Source organism: Eriocheir sinensis, chromosome 61 (genome assembly GCF_024679095.1).
Source record: "Eriocheir sinensis breed Jianghai 21 chromosome 61, ASM2467909v1, whole genome shotgun sequence".
In the NCBI taxonomy this organism is placed as follows: Eukaryota; Metazoa; Arthropoda; class Malacostraca; order Decapoda; family Varunidae; genus Eriocheir; species Eriocheir sinensis.
The window spans coordinates 2,888,723-2,902,522 of NC_066569.1; the positions used below are offsets into that span (position 1 = coordinate 2,888,723).

The 13,800-nt window shown below is 48.7% G+C and overlaps 1 protein-coding gene and 1 long non-coding RNA gene across 2 annotated transcripts; one reads left to right on the forward strand and one right to left on the reverse strand.

Moving 5' to 3' along the window:
• Positions 1-6,501: 6,501 nt before the first annotated feature.
• On the forward strand, positions 6,502-13,242 carry LOC126986130 (aminopeptidase O-like). Its single transcript, XM_050841970.1, has 3 exons — positions 6,502-6,635; positions 7,440-9,339; positions 11,099-13,242. Exons 2-3 carry the CDS (start codon positions 8,000-8,002, stop codon positions 12,621-12,623), a joined length of 2,865 nt encoding a protein of 954 aa, XP_050697927.1. The 5' UTR covers positions 6,502-6,635; positions 7,440-7,999; the 3' UTR covers positions 12,624-13,242.
• Positions 9,346-11,004, reverse strand: LOC126986131 (uncharacterized). The gene is made up of 3 exons (XR_007739301.1): positions 10,893-11,004; positions 10,626-10,757; positions 9,346-10,021 (listed from the first exon to the last, which is right to left on the reverse strand). It is a non-coding gene; the product is annotated as an uncharacterized LOC126986131 (long non-coding RNA).
• Positions 13,243-13,800: the final 558 nt, after the last annotated feature.

A 13,800-nucleotide genomic window follows, 5' to 3' on the forward strand; every position in this document is an offset into this window, starting at 1 on the left:
AGGATGAATGTTAGAAATATCGAAGTGCCCCCTCATCCCACCCTCAGCCTCCATCTCCCCGCATCTCCATAGTTTATTCTCCCCAGTTTATTCACTCCCCCGGCCCTCCTCACGTGTCTAGCTTCCCCATATGGCTCTTTTTATAACTGATCTTGATACCAGGTGGGTCTGAAGGGGTTGTAATGCCCGGGGTTGTGATATTATTGCAAAAATGATGAATGGTATATAGATCGACATGGCTACCGGCTTCTCCCTCTCTCTCCCTCCTTGCATGCCCATCCTTTCCTTGCCAAAACTATATTAAAATGCTTCTTTTTATTCTCTCTCTCTCTCTCTCTCTCTCTCTCTCTCTCACACCGGCATTTTTTAATCTACCTTTTCTTAATTCTTTTCTCTATTGATTTTTACCTTAATAAACATCACCATACCTTTTCTAACTAAATAAAGGTATACCTGGTTTTATTAATAGATCATAAATGTATACATATTGACGTTATTATAATTATTACAACTGTATAGCATCATAATTATGTATATTTTAACTGCTACGTCATTATCGTGGGTTTAATATCAATCTTATACACCATTGATTATCTATAATTTAAGGGGAGGCTTAATGTGAGAGGTATAATGGTAAGTTTATAGTAGTAGTAGTAGTAGTAGTAGTAGTAGTAGTAGTAGTAGTAGTAGTAGTAGTAGCGAGATTGTCATAGTAGTAGTAGTAATAGTAGTAGTAGTAGTAGTAGCAGTAGTAGTAGTAGCAGTTGTAGTACGTAGTGGTAATTTAGTAGTAGTAGTAGTAGTAGTAGTAGTAGTAGTAGTAGTAGTAGTAGTAGTAGTAGTAGTAGTAGTAGTAGTAGTAGACGTAGTAGTAGTAGTAGTAGTAGTAGTAGTAGTAGTAGTAGTAGTAGTAGTAGTAGTAGTAGTAGCGAGTGTAGTACATGATATAAGCTAGTCTCCCCTTTATTGATGAAATGCGATGTGGAAAGGTCATATATCGTAACGCTGAGTCATATAAGAATCTATAAATGGATACGGCCTGAGGAATATCCTATACACACATCCTACGTCTTTCCTATAGCCTATACGTGTCTTATATTCTAATGTCCTATGTGTCTTATGTCCAATGTATGTCTTATTTCAAAGCCATATTCGTGTCTTATTCTACCCCCTCCAGCACCACCATCATATCCTCATCCTCATCATCATCTATCTCATCTGTTATTCATCAAACCGAGGTAGCTGTGTAGTGAAGTTTTGCTGAGGACTGGAATGCCTTACTAACTGATATCATGTGTGTGTGTGTGTGTGTGTGTGTGTGTGTGGATAGATAGATAGATAGATAGATAGACAGATAAATAGATAGACAGACAGACAGATAGATTGGTACAGAATTATAGACACATAGAGGAAGATAGATATAGATAGGCAGACAGACAGATAGACAGAGACAGTTTGATATAATATTTTTTCTCGTTCTACTACTACTACAACTACTACTACTACTACTATTACTACTACTACTACTACTACAACTACTACTATTATACTACTACTACCACCACTACTACTGTTATCATTATTATTTTCTATACATGAAATATGAGATAGAAGTGACAATAAAGGACCTCGATCCGCATAATAATAATAATAATAATAATAATAATAATAATAATAATAATAATAATAATAATAATAATAATAATAATAATGAAAATATAATATCGCTGTGACTATGGCTGGCTGACTGACTGACTGACTGACTGTATAGCTTTCTCTGTGTGTGTGTCTGTGTGTCTGTGTGCTATGTCGTGACCTCAACTCTGCCTTAGTCATGTCAGCATTGGAGGGGTAAGGGCCGGGAGGGTGGGGGGAGGGGGAAGGGGGGGGAGGGGGGGGGGCAGGCTGTTATTTCACGGTAACCTATAATATCATGGCAGTGAATTATACGGTCTTAGGGAACATGTAACCAAAGGGAGCAAGAAGAATATATAGGTAGTACTGTACGTGTGTGTGTGTGTGTGTGTGTGTTGAGGTTATTCGTTATTTACATTGAAAGTCGTGATATAGCCTACTTTTATTTTCCTCCTTGATATATAATAATGATAAAAACGTGTGTGGGGTGAATTTTGTGGAATGTTCAGTCTTTTTAACTATAGTGGAATGCGGATGATATGTTAGAGAAGAGAGATATTTATAGGAGGAAAAGAGGGATTGAAGAGGAGGAGGAGGAGGAGGAGGAAGGAGGGAAAAAAAAGGCGAAATACGTCATCAACAACAACAACAACAACAACAACAACAACAACAAAAGCAATATAAAACAACAATCCATCACAACACACACAAACAAATCTATAAACAATTACAATAAGTGTAACAACAGCGCTTCTAAGAGTTACCGTGACGGAGATCGAGCACGGAAGCCGGGCGCACCTTACTATAGCGTACACCTCTCGAACTTATAACTTTAACCATACATATCCACAAACAAACAAACAAAACACAGACAGAGAGAAAAATGGACAGGCAGACAAGTTACCACACACACTATTAACATGAAAATAAACAAAACAATTAAAGTACAATAGTAAAAACAGAAGAAAATAACGCAATCTTTAGCGAAGGAGGCGGGAAACAGGGAGACCAAAATCGTTACGTAGCATCTGCAGCATCACAAGCATCATCATCTCCCTCTCTCTCTCTCTCTCCTCTCCTCTCCTCTCTCTGCAGCATCCTCCCCATGCAAGATCAGCTTTAAGCCCTACTATACCCCTCCTATGGACTTCTTAACACACCCCTAACGCGATATTCCATGCTGTTGGCTTGTAATATTCTTAAACACACTCACACACGTACATTTGATAAGGCTTTCGTATATATAGAGGTTGTTGTGGGGTATTTCCATGGGTAGTTTTATATGATTATGTCCTATTCTTTAACGTCTCGGGCTCCCATTACTATATTCTGAGGCCACAGGGAAGATTAACCGGGTTTTCATGGGTGATTTTAAAGTACAGGGTGAAAAGGTCGTGTAAAACTATCAACAGGATCTCAAAATAGTCCATGAAAAGCCCAGCAACTTCTTCGAGAGCCTATAGTGATAGTTTGACAAGGCTTCTGCACCATGGACGTGAAAAACACTCATGAGAATCCGACTCGTCTCCATCGTGACTTTGGAGACGGTTGTTGTGGGAGGCAAACGCGTCTGAGAATACCAACGATCCTTGCAGCTATAGAGTCCCACAGGAGTTGCAGGGCACTCGTTCAAATTCCTTCACATAACCAGGCATTTTTTTTGTTGTTATTTTCTTACAAGTAGAAACATCACAAAAAAAATATTGAAAGCAACATAAGACGGAGAAACAGGGATGGGGGGAAAAGCAATCACGGTCGAAGACGTATTAGGAGTCGAGGTAAAAGGTAAAGTTGGGGTCATACGCTATCTGTGCCTCGGTGCTCATCTCCGTCGCATTGGCCCTAGGCCAGTGGCTCCCAACAAGGGCTCCATTGAGATTCTAATTATTTTTTTAATTTATTAAACTGGAATGAGGAGACATGATCGAGGCTCGGAATGAAATTCATACTACTCTACACATGCGCGCAGTCCCTAAAAAAACTGAATGTTTAATAAAATAGGGCAAATATTATAATGAGGATAGATTTTGCGTACAATACCTACAACTCTATCAAGTAACAACATTAACCTTCCATATAATAGACCTACGGCTTAATCAAGATAGCAATGCAAGGCATTTTACATGAATGTATTCATTAATGTATTAATTTTTTGCAGAAAAATCTTCTATTAATTTTATTGGCTTAACCGATTTCGTTGTAGCTCAGGGTCCACAGTTGAAAAAGTGACTGGAAAAGGGGGAACGGGACAAAAAAGGTTGGGAACCAACGCCCAAGAGACTGTGCTGGGAAGAAGCCATCACTCCGGGACACAGGGCAGGTGCGACATCCAGGTTATCACAGTTTACCTTCCCCAGGTTTCCCCAGGGTGGGCTGCACGCCGACTACTCTGGATTCGAACCCGGGCCCGCGGATTCGTAGCTGGCACGCTTTAGCCACGTACCACTCCACCGAGGCGCAGTCGAAGTAGAAGTCAGATTTTTTTTTCATCCGACGCCACCCCCGTGAAAATAACATGAGATAACCTTGTATTGATTCTTCCCTCATCCAGCATGTGGTGTGGGGCGGAGGTTAGCCCGGCGCGGAGGAATACAAGAGGAAGAGGAGGCCGGATAGGAGGTTAATGGCCTTCGGGGGGTGCCCACTGACGCCTATCCAGAGACAAAAATGGCCAAATAAATGATTAAATCGAATTATCTAAGGAATACATGTAAAGACACTGAGGAATGAGTGTTTTACGGGTATAAGAAAGGCATGAGAAGATATCGAGAGGAAGCTAGAGATCGAAGAGGCGGAGAAGTCACAAAACGAAAAAAATAATGAAGTAATTGAGTTATCTAAAGAATAAAAATAAAAATAATGAGGAATTAGTCTTTATAACGTACTTTTCGGGGTAAAGGAAGGGCAAAAGAAGAGACATATGTAGATATATACGAAGAGGAGGCGATAGTAGAAAGAGTTATCTAAAGCATATAAATAAAAATAGAGAGGAATTAGTCTATTGAAACGTCCTTTTCGGGGGTAGTATAGGCTATAGAAAGGGTATGAGAAAAGGCAAACTATATCTTATAAGAGGAAGGGGGAGGAAGAGATATGGAAATACAGAAGAAAGTACATGCAATTCGGTAATCCAAATAAATAGTGTATACAGATAAAGATAAATGTGTCTTCAAGAGTCGTTTAGAGGTTAGAGAAAGGGCGGAGAATGAATTAGAAGCAGATCGAAGAGGAAGGAAGATGGGGAAGGCGAGGGCGAGAGAGAGACTGAAGGGGGAGAGGAAATGGCTGATAAAAGTCTATAAATGGAATAACCTTGTGATTGTGGAGAATGATTGGGGTTTTGGGGCCATTTTGGAGAAACAGGAGAAGCTATACGTGGAATTAAGAGTAATAATGGAGAGGAAATTTATTACAAGGAAGAACGAATTAAAGAAGAAAAGAAAGACAAAAAGAAAGAAAGAAGAAAGAAACAAGAACTAAGGAGAGAAGTAGAAGAAAATGAGAATGAAAAGAAGAAGGAAGAATTAAAGGATGAAGAAGAAAAAAAGAAACAATTAAGATTAATTAGAGGAAAGAAGAAAAAAGGAAGAGAAGAAAGGAGAGAGAAGAAGAGAAAAAGATGAAGAAAAGAAGGAGCTAGAGGGAGAGAAAGGAGATTAAGAGGAGAGAGAAAAAAATAACTCAACACTGGTTTTAATTTCATATGACGATACCAATACCATCTCAAGTTTCTAATCCTATACCGCCGTGAAAGATAATAAAATGTAACAAAACTCCGGGAAAATCATAAAAAAATTTCCCACAAGACAAAGAAGGCGCCAGGAATATCGTCTGCATGAACCTCCTCTTGTGACAATCAATTTTCAAGAGCTTGCAAATCATTACTTTATCAATAACTAAGGCTCACACACCGCCCCGATTGATAAATAAGCCCTTTTTGGTGATAATAATAAGGTTTACATGTATTTGAAGAGTTAGTTGAGTGTATTTAAGAAGATAAGTTGAATTTATGAGGAGTTAATAAATTTCGGCGGCTTGGTGGGCGAGCCGCGAAGGTGCGCCCGGACAGAGGAAATATAAGACCGCTTAATGTATGACGTTATCTACGCCATTATAGTCTTTTTATATCACTTTCTATCTATACAAAGGTGATAATCAACATAATACCCCATTGATATCAGCTTTGAGGGGGCCTGGTGAGCATTATCAACGGTTCTAAAATTCACCGAGTAGACATTTTGAAGGCCTCTGGATATGGGATGAGTTTAAATTAAGGAGAAAATAGTTAATTGAGTCTTACAATATAGAAAATGGTAGAAGTTTGGTCATATAACGCCCCAGAGGTTGTCATTTTATCAAACCATGTCGGCGGCTAGGTATCCCGTGGCGCGTCAGAGCTTGGGCAAACATAAGAGCCAAAAACGTTAATACTGCAGCCACATCAACGTTTCCGCCCAAATAATTCACTGATAAATAAAAACGTTGTAGCATCACGGGTTTTGAAAGAGTAGGAGGCGTCATGAAAGATTCTGAGATTTCACACGCAGAAATAATTAGGCTTACTGGGGATGCTGGGAGTGTTTGAATGGATAAAAACTGACCAGAAAACATTTTTAAAAGGGAAAAAGAGTATAATATTAATGCATAAAGGCTAAAAAGAGGAAATATTAAGCCAAACCATTTCGGGAGCTCGGGTGCCGCCGGAGATGAGATGCCAGACACCGCAATGTTTTGATCGATTTTCACTTGATTAAAACGTTCATTATTAAGACTCCCGACTACTGAATGAATAAAAAATAATCAGCGGACCTTTTGATTGCGGAAAAATAGCAAAACATTGAGGCTAAAGGGCTGTAAAGGGTAAATATTAAGCCAAAGCAACACGGGCTGGGGTGATGCCGGGAACAGTTGCCGAAGACCGCAATGTTTTGATCGATTTTCCGCCGCTTAAAATGTTGGTGGACGTCTTTGTTAACAGCCCCGAGTGAGGCGACGCGCCGGTGAGTGTGACCCGGGGGCGCGGCGGCGGGGGGCGGGGGTGCCGGGGGTGCGGGGGGCGGGGTCAGGTCATGGGGAAGGGAAGGTCAAGGGAGAAAAGAGGCGCCGAGGAGGCATTCACGCCCCGCCGCGCCGCTTCCCTCCCCTCCATGGCTTGCCTTCAACGGCTTTCCTCCCCGGGGCCGCGGCAGTCCTCCCCCGCCGCCTGGGGCACCCCGGGGCACTGTGTCCACCTGTGTCCCGGGGCAGGGGGTGGCGGGTGCGGGGCAGCGTGCGCGGGGCGGGGCGGGGCGGGGCCGGGCCCGGAGAGGGGGGCGCGGGGGGCGGCGTGCCTTAACTGTCACTGTGGTTGTTTGGTGTGTTGAGTGAGGGTGATGCTCACCACGCCACCACGGGGTATATATATATATATATATATATATATATATATATATATATATATATATATATATATATATATATATATATATATATATATATTATATATATATATATATATATATATATATATATATATATATATATATATATATATATATATATATATATATATATATATATATATATATATATATATATATATATATATATATATATATATATATATATATAATGTGTCAAATATATAATGAAATATCAAAATCAATTGCACTTCTTCGTCAAATGATTCATTTAGCTGTTATTTTAGCCTATAAATACTTTTACGATCCTCTTTTTTTCTCAAGATATTTGAAAAGTCCAATCTTTAATCTTTCTACAATCTCTGCCTTTTCTTTTTAATGATACTCAATTGTTTCTCTCAACAGGACTGAAGGAGGCGGCCCCCCCTCCTCGACACCCCCATGCCCGGTGGTGCCCCCGAGGCCGCCTGAGGGCCCTGCGTTGACCCTTAACCCCGCCCTGACCCTTAAGACACTCATCCACAGATATATATTTTTTGTTCCGTACTTTAGTGTATAGAAGCGTAAAGTATTTTTTTATGGTTTAAATTAAAGGGTAAAGTGTTAGCCGTGTCTGGGACCAGCGTAGAGTAATCTCACCGCCGAAAGATTTACGCCTAGCGAAAAGGAGACGAGGCGATCGAGTCCAGTATTTCTGTAAGCTGTAATTAGTAAGCCCAAGCTCGTCGTGTTGCCACAAGGCGTAAAGCGCCGGCAAGTGCACAAAAGTTCAAAGTTGAGAAGTGAGTCTTAGATCTGACGTTACGTGTGTAAGAACAAAAACACTCGCTCTGAGCACAAGCCAGCAGCCAATGACACAAAGCAAGCGCCGTTTGGAGTGACAACTCAGCTAACACACACACATGCACAAACAGCATCGATCACACACCATGACAGTTATTTAAGTCACAGCCACCACCACCACCATGAGTAGCCAGGACCTTCCGCTGCTGTCCAACATAGCGGACATCCGCGCCAGACACTACCTGCTGCAGCTACACCCAAACTTCCACTCCAAGGTTATGCGCGGGAAGGTCATCATCTTCTTTGAGCCACCCACCGCCTGTGAGCGCCGCGGCGGCTGCTGCACCAGGGAGTGCACGTGTGATGAGAATGACCGGCCCATCATCCCCCCCAGCAGACTGGCCGGGTTCAGGGCACAGAAGCGGCCCGTCCCGCCCCTGGACTCAGACTCCGACTCCGACGAGGATGTGCAGCTGCCGCCAGACTCCCAGGTGGGGGGCGGGGAGGGCGCCAAGGACAAGGACTTTGAAGTGGTGCTGGACTGCTGTGACATCCGCGTGCGTGGCGTGAGTGAGGTGAGCAGCGAGGGCGTGGACCTGCGGCAGTACCTGGACCCCCAGCAGCAGCGCGTGTGCCCCTCAGCGGTGGCCCTGTGGTGTGGGCAGCGGCACTCCCCCCTGCACTATGCCGTCAGTCCCTGGTGCATCAAGATCTGGAAACCCGGCATCAAGGAGGCCGAGGGCTTCCCGCGAGTGGTCTGCATCGACTACGAGACCACGCCCCAGGGCAAGTCCTTGCTGTGGCGCAGCGACCAGGATGGCAACTCCTGCGTCTTCACGCCAGCGGCTGCCATCAACAACCGCTCGCTGCTGCCCTACCAGGACCCCCCCTCGGCCATGGCCACCTGGCAGGCCTGGGTCACTGTGGGCCGTGACAAGGTGGTCAGCATGACTGGCGACGCCCGGCCCCTGCGCTGCCCACCCCCAGGCGAGGACGGCACCAGCGGCGACCCCCCCACCCACGCCCCCTTGGAGGAGTGCTGCTGTGCCCCAGACCAGGAGGAGGGGCTGGTGCTGTCCTCCACCACGTGCTTCTACTACCACACCACCATGGTGCTGCCCATGGCCACCATCGCTGTGGCCATTGGCCGCTGGGAGGTGGAGACCCTGCCCACGGTGCTGCCCATGGCCCGGCACCCCGAGGCGGAGGCAGCGGGGCGTTGCCACCACTACCAGTACCCCTGCCACATGGACCCCGAGCGCTGGCGCTACGAGACGCCTGTCACGCTGGTCTACCCACCCTCCTGTGCCCGAGCTGTGCAGCCCCTGGGCTGCTTCCTGCCCCACGCCCTCGCCGCCGCCACACGCCTGCTGGGTGTCTACCCCTGCCGCCGCCTGGAGGTGGTGGTGCTGCCACAGTGCTTTGGCAGCCTGGGCCTCGCCTCGCCCAACCTCATCTTTCTCTCGCCCACCGTGGCCATCGACGACCCATCGGCATTCATTCGCCTTGCCCATGAGATCAGGTGAGCCCCCCCCCACAGGCTGCTGCCACACACAGACATGTAGTGGTCACTGCTGCTGCCACACTCAGTAACCTTTGTCTGGTAGTGACCCATTCTTGTGTTGCTATTGTCCCATGGTGAGCCAGAACCATCAACACTCATGAACACAATGATGACCCTCAAAGCTTCCTTCATTTCCATGCACCCAGCCTGACACTCACCAGCGCCTGACTGTGATGCCTCACGCTGAACACAACACCATCCCTCCCTCCCTCCCTCCCTCACCCACCTCTTCCTCCCTTCCTCCATGCCTCACGCTGAACACAACACCACCCCTCCCTCCCTCACCTCTTCCTCCATGCCTCATGCTGAACACAACACCACCCCTCCCTCCCTCACCTCTTCCTCCATGCCTCACGCTGAACACAACACCACCCCTCCCTCCCTCACCTCTTCCTCCATGCCTCACGCTGAACACAACACCACCCCTCCCTCCCTCACCTCTTCCTCCATGCCTCACGCTGAACACAACACCACCCCTCCCTCCCTCACCTCTTCCTCCATGCCTCACTCTCACCTCTGCTCCTTGTTTCTCCCTGTGGCCTCCTGCACCTCCACCCCTCCCCCTCACCTATGTTCCTCCTACACCTCCACCCCTCCCCCTCACCTCTGTTCCTCCTACACCTCCACCCCTCCCCCTCACCTCTGTTCCTCCCTCACCTCCACCCCTCCCCCTCACCTCTGTTCCTCCTACACCTCCACCCCTCCCCTCACCTCTGTTCCTCCCCACCTCCACCCCTCCCCTCACCTCTGTTCCTCCCACACCTCCACCCCTCCCCTCACCTCTGTTCCTCCACCTCCACCCTCCCCTCACCTCTGTTCCTCCCCCTCCACCCCTCCCCTCACCTCTGTTCCTCCCACACCCACCCCTCCCCTCACCTCTGTTCCTCCTCACCTCCACCTCCCCTCACCTCTGTTCCTCCCACACCTCCACCTCCCCTCACCTCTGTTCCTCCCACACCTCCACCCCTCCCCTCACCTCTGTTCCTCCTGCACCTCCACCTCCCCTCACCTCTGTTCCCCACACCTCCACCCTCCCCTCACCTCTGTTCCTCCCACACCTCCACCCTCCCCTCACCTCTGTTCCTCCCACACCTCCACCCTCCCCTCACCACTGTTCCTCCCACACCTCCACCCTCCCCTCACCTCTGTTCCTCCCACACCTCCACCTCCCCCTCACCTCTGTTCCTCCCACCTCCACCCCTCCCCTCACCACTGTTCCTCCCACACCTCCACCCTCCCCTCACCTCTGTTCCTCCTACACCTCCACCCCTCCCCCTCACCTCTGTTCCTCCTACACCTCCACCCCTCCCCCGCCCCTCTGTTCCTCCCTCACCTCCACCCCTCCCCCTCACCTCTGTTCCTCCTACACCTCCACCCTCCCCTCACCTCTGTTCCTCCCACACCTCCACCCCTCCCCCCTCTGTTCCTCCCACCTCCACCCCTCCCCCTCACCTCTGTTCCTCCTACAACTCCACCCCTCCCCCTCACCTCTGATGCGCCTACACCTCCACCCTCCCCCTCACCTCTGTTCCTCCTACACCTCCACCCCTCCCCCTCACCTCTGTTCCTCCTACACCTCCACCCCTCCCCCTCACCTCTGTTCCTCCTACACCTCCACCCCTCCCCCTCACCACTGTTCCTCCTACACCTCCACCCCTCCCCCTCACCTCTGTTCCCTCCTGCTGGCCACCTTCCTGACATGCCTTTGCCTCCACAGCCACGCCTGGTTTGGCATCGTCATCGGCGCACAGGACTGGACGGAGGAGTGGCTGAGTGAAGGCTTTGCCACCTACATGGAGGACTCCATCTACTCCAGGGCGGCGCTGGCCTACCAGCGGGCACGGACAACCACCGCCAAGCCCCTCACCACCGCCAAGCCTGCCGCCACCACCAAGCCTGTCACCACCACTGCCAAGCCTGTCACCACTACTGCCAAGCCTGCCACGGACACCACCGCCACCACCACCACCACTACCACCACTAAGCCTGTTGCCACCACCACCACCACGACCACCACACACACCAACCCCAAGAACAACACACAGAAGAAGCGGAAGAAGGACGACGATGACGAGGACTACTGCGTGGAGGACGATGAGGAGGATGACGATGACGAGGAGGAGGACACCAACAGCAGGCCCCGGGCAGCCAAGGACAACGGTGCCAGCCAGGTGAAGGAGGAAGAGGAGGAGGAGGAGGAGGAGGAAGAGGAAGAGGATCAGGAGCCCTGCTTCAGGTGTGCCTCCTCTGACCCCCAGTGTGGGTGCACCCTGCAGGCCAGCCTGGCCCTGGGTGCCAGCCTGCCCCTCAAGCTGTGCTCCAGCCACGCCCTGACCCGGGACAGCCTGGAACAGCTGGCGGAGCTGCGGGCACACCTGCGCTACCGCACGCTGGCTGGGGAGGTGGAGCACTCGGCGGAGGAGCTGCAGACGCTGCGGCCCATGCAGGGCGAGGGGCTGGTGGGGCCCGACGGGGTCAACTATGTCAGGAATGGCCTCAACCCTGAGAAGACCTTCCTGCAGGTGCACTACCTGAAGGGCTACTTCCTGCTCAAGTACCTGAGCCAGCTGGTGGGCCGGGACAGGTTCGACGCCATGCTGCGGGAGTACGTGTCGGTGCACCACGGGCAGCTGGTGCTGTCCAGCCATGTGCTGGACTACTTCCTCAAGACCTTCCCCCACGTGGAGGCCGAGGGCCTGACCAGCGACGCCCTGCTGGAGGAGTGGCTGCACCAGCCCGGCCTCAATGACGAGATCAACGACATGTTCGGCGACGTGTCCAATGAGCTCTTTGAGCAGGTGGGGCAGCACCTCAAGTTCTGGGAGCACTTTGACAAGTCCAAGAAGCGCTCCGGCCAGACCATCAAGCGGGCCAAGGTGCAGCTGGAGCCCTTCCTGTTCCCGGACCAGCTGGTGCTGCTGCTGGAGCACCTGCTGGAGCTGCCCAAGGTGTACAAGCGCACGCTGCGGCAGATCAACGAGTACTACGGCATGTGGGCGCAGTGCGGGGACGTGCGCCACCGCTGGTGCGAGCTCATCATCAAGAGCGACTACGAGGACCTGCAGCAGGTGGAGCGCTTCCTGCTGGAGGACCAGGCCATGGGCGTCTACCTCTACGGGGAGCTCATCATCTCCAGGAACGTCAAGCACCGCCGCCTGGCAGACCAGGTCTTCGGCAAGATCCAGGAGGACATGGACGAGACCGCCCGCATGACCGTCTTCTCCATGCTGTACGGGGAGTAGCCGCCGCCGCTGTGTGAAGTAGTGACTAAGGTTCTCAGCACAAATCAGCAGACACTAACCACATGTCTAGAGGGGGGAGGGGGGAGGGGGCCGGGGAGGAGTAGTGTTGGAGTACCAGAGTAGAGCAGAGCCAGCAGCTGTCTGTGCGTGTGTATGAATGTATGTACGTGTGTGAGCAGGCTTGTATGTGTGTGTGTGTGTGTGTGTGTGTGTGTGTGTGTGTGTGTGTGTGTGTGTGCACGCTTCGTATATGTGCATTGCATATGTGTGTATGTGTGTGTGTATTGGCATTTTGTGTCTGTCTGAGCTGGTATTTTTTTGAGGGACTTGGCGGCAACATTCCCACCACTTGCAACAGTTTGCCTTCACTGTTTAGGTTCTCATCGGAGCGGACACACAAACAAACAGACCACTGACCAAGGCCGACACAAAATTGTCTCAACACAACAACCTATCGGGAAGCGTTTGCAAGGTAACGAACGACACAAAAAAAAGATGATTTATTAGATTACTGCTATTTGTAGTGCTTAAGAGTACCATTAATAATTTTCCAACTATTTTCTACAACCCGTTTGTGAAGGACAATCTTACTAATAAAAATGAGTTGCTTGACAGTGGAGATGGAGTGTTACATTACCCTGACCCTCAGAGTTTGTTGAGGAAAACGGAAAACGGAAGAGGAGCAAAAAATGAGGACGAAAAGGAAAAAGAGGATGGAAAGGAAAAGTTGAAGAGCGTAAAAAGGGAATGAAATTTGTTTGTCATGGAAAGCGGAAAATGGATGGAAAAGGAGGATAAAGAAGTCGACGGGGAAAAGTTGAGAGTACGGAAGAGAATGAGAAAATAAAGTTAGAACAGGAAAACGAGGAAAATCAAAGAGGAAAAAAAAAAAAAAGGATAGGAAGGAAGATTTAAAGTGTAAAAGGAGAATGAAAAGATAAAATTAGAAGAGGAAAAAGAAAACCTATAACCCGGCCATTTGATATTTGTTAAGGAAAATGGAAAAAAAGAGAAAGAGGAAAATGAAAGAGAAAAAGAGATAGAGAAAAAGGAAGAGGAGAAATCAAAACATGGTAAATAAGAACGGAGGAAGAGAAGAGGAGAGGAGAAAGATATAGTAGAAGAAGGGAAGGGAGGAGAAGAGAACATGATGGAGTGGGTATGAAGAAGAGGAGAG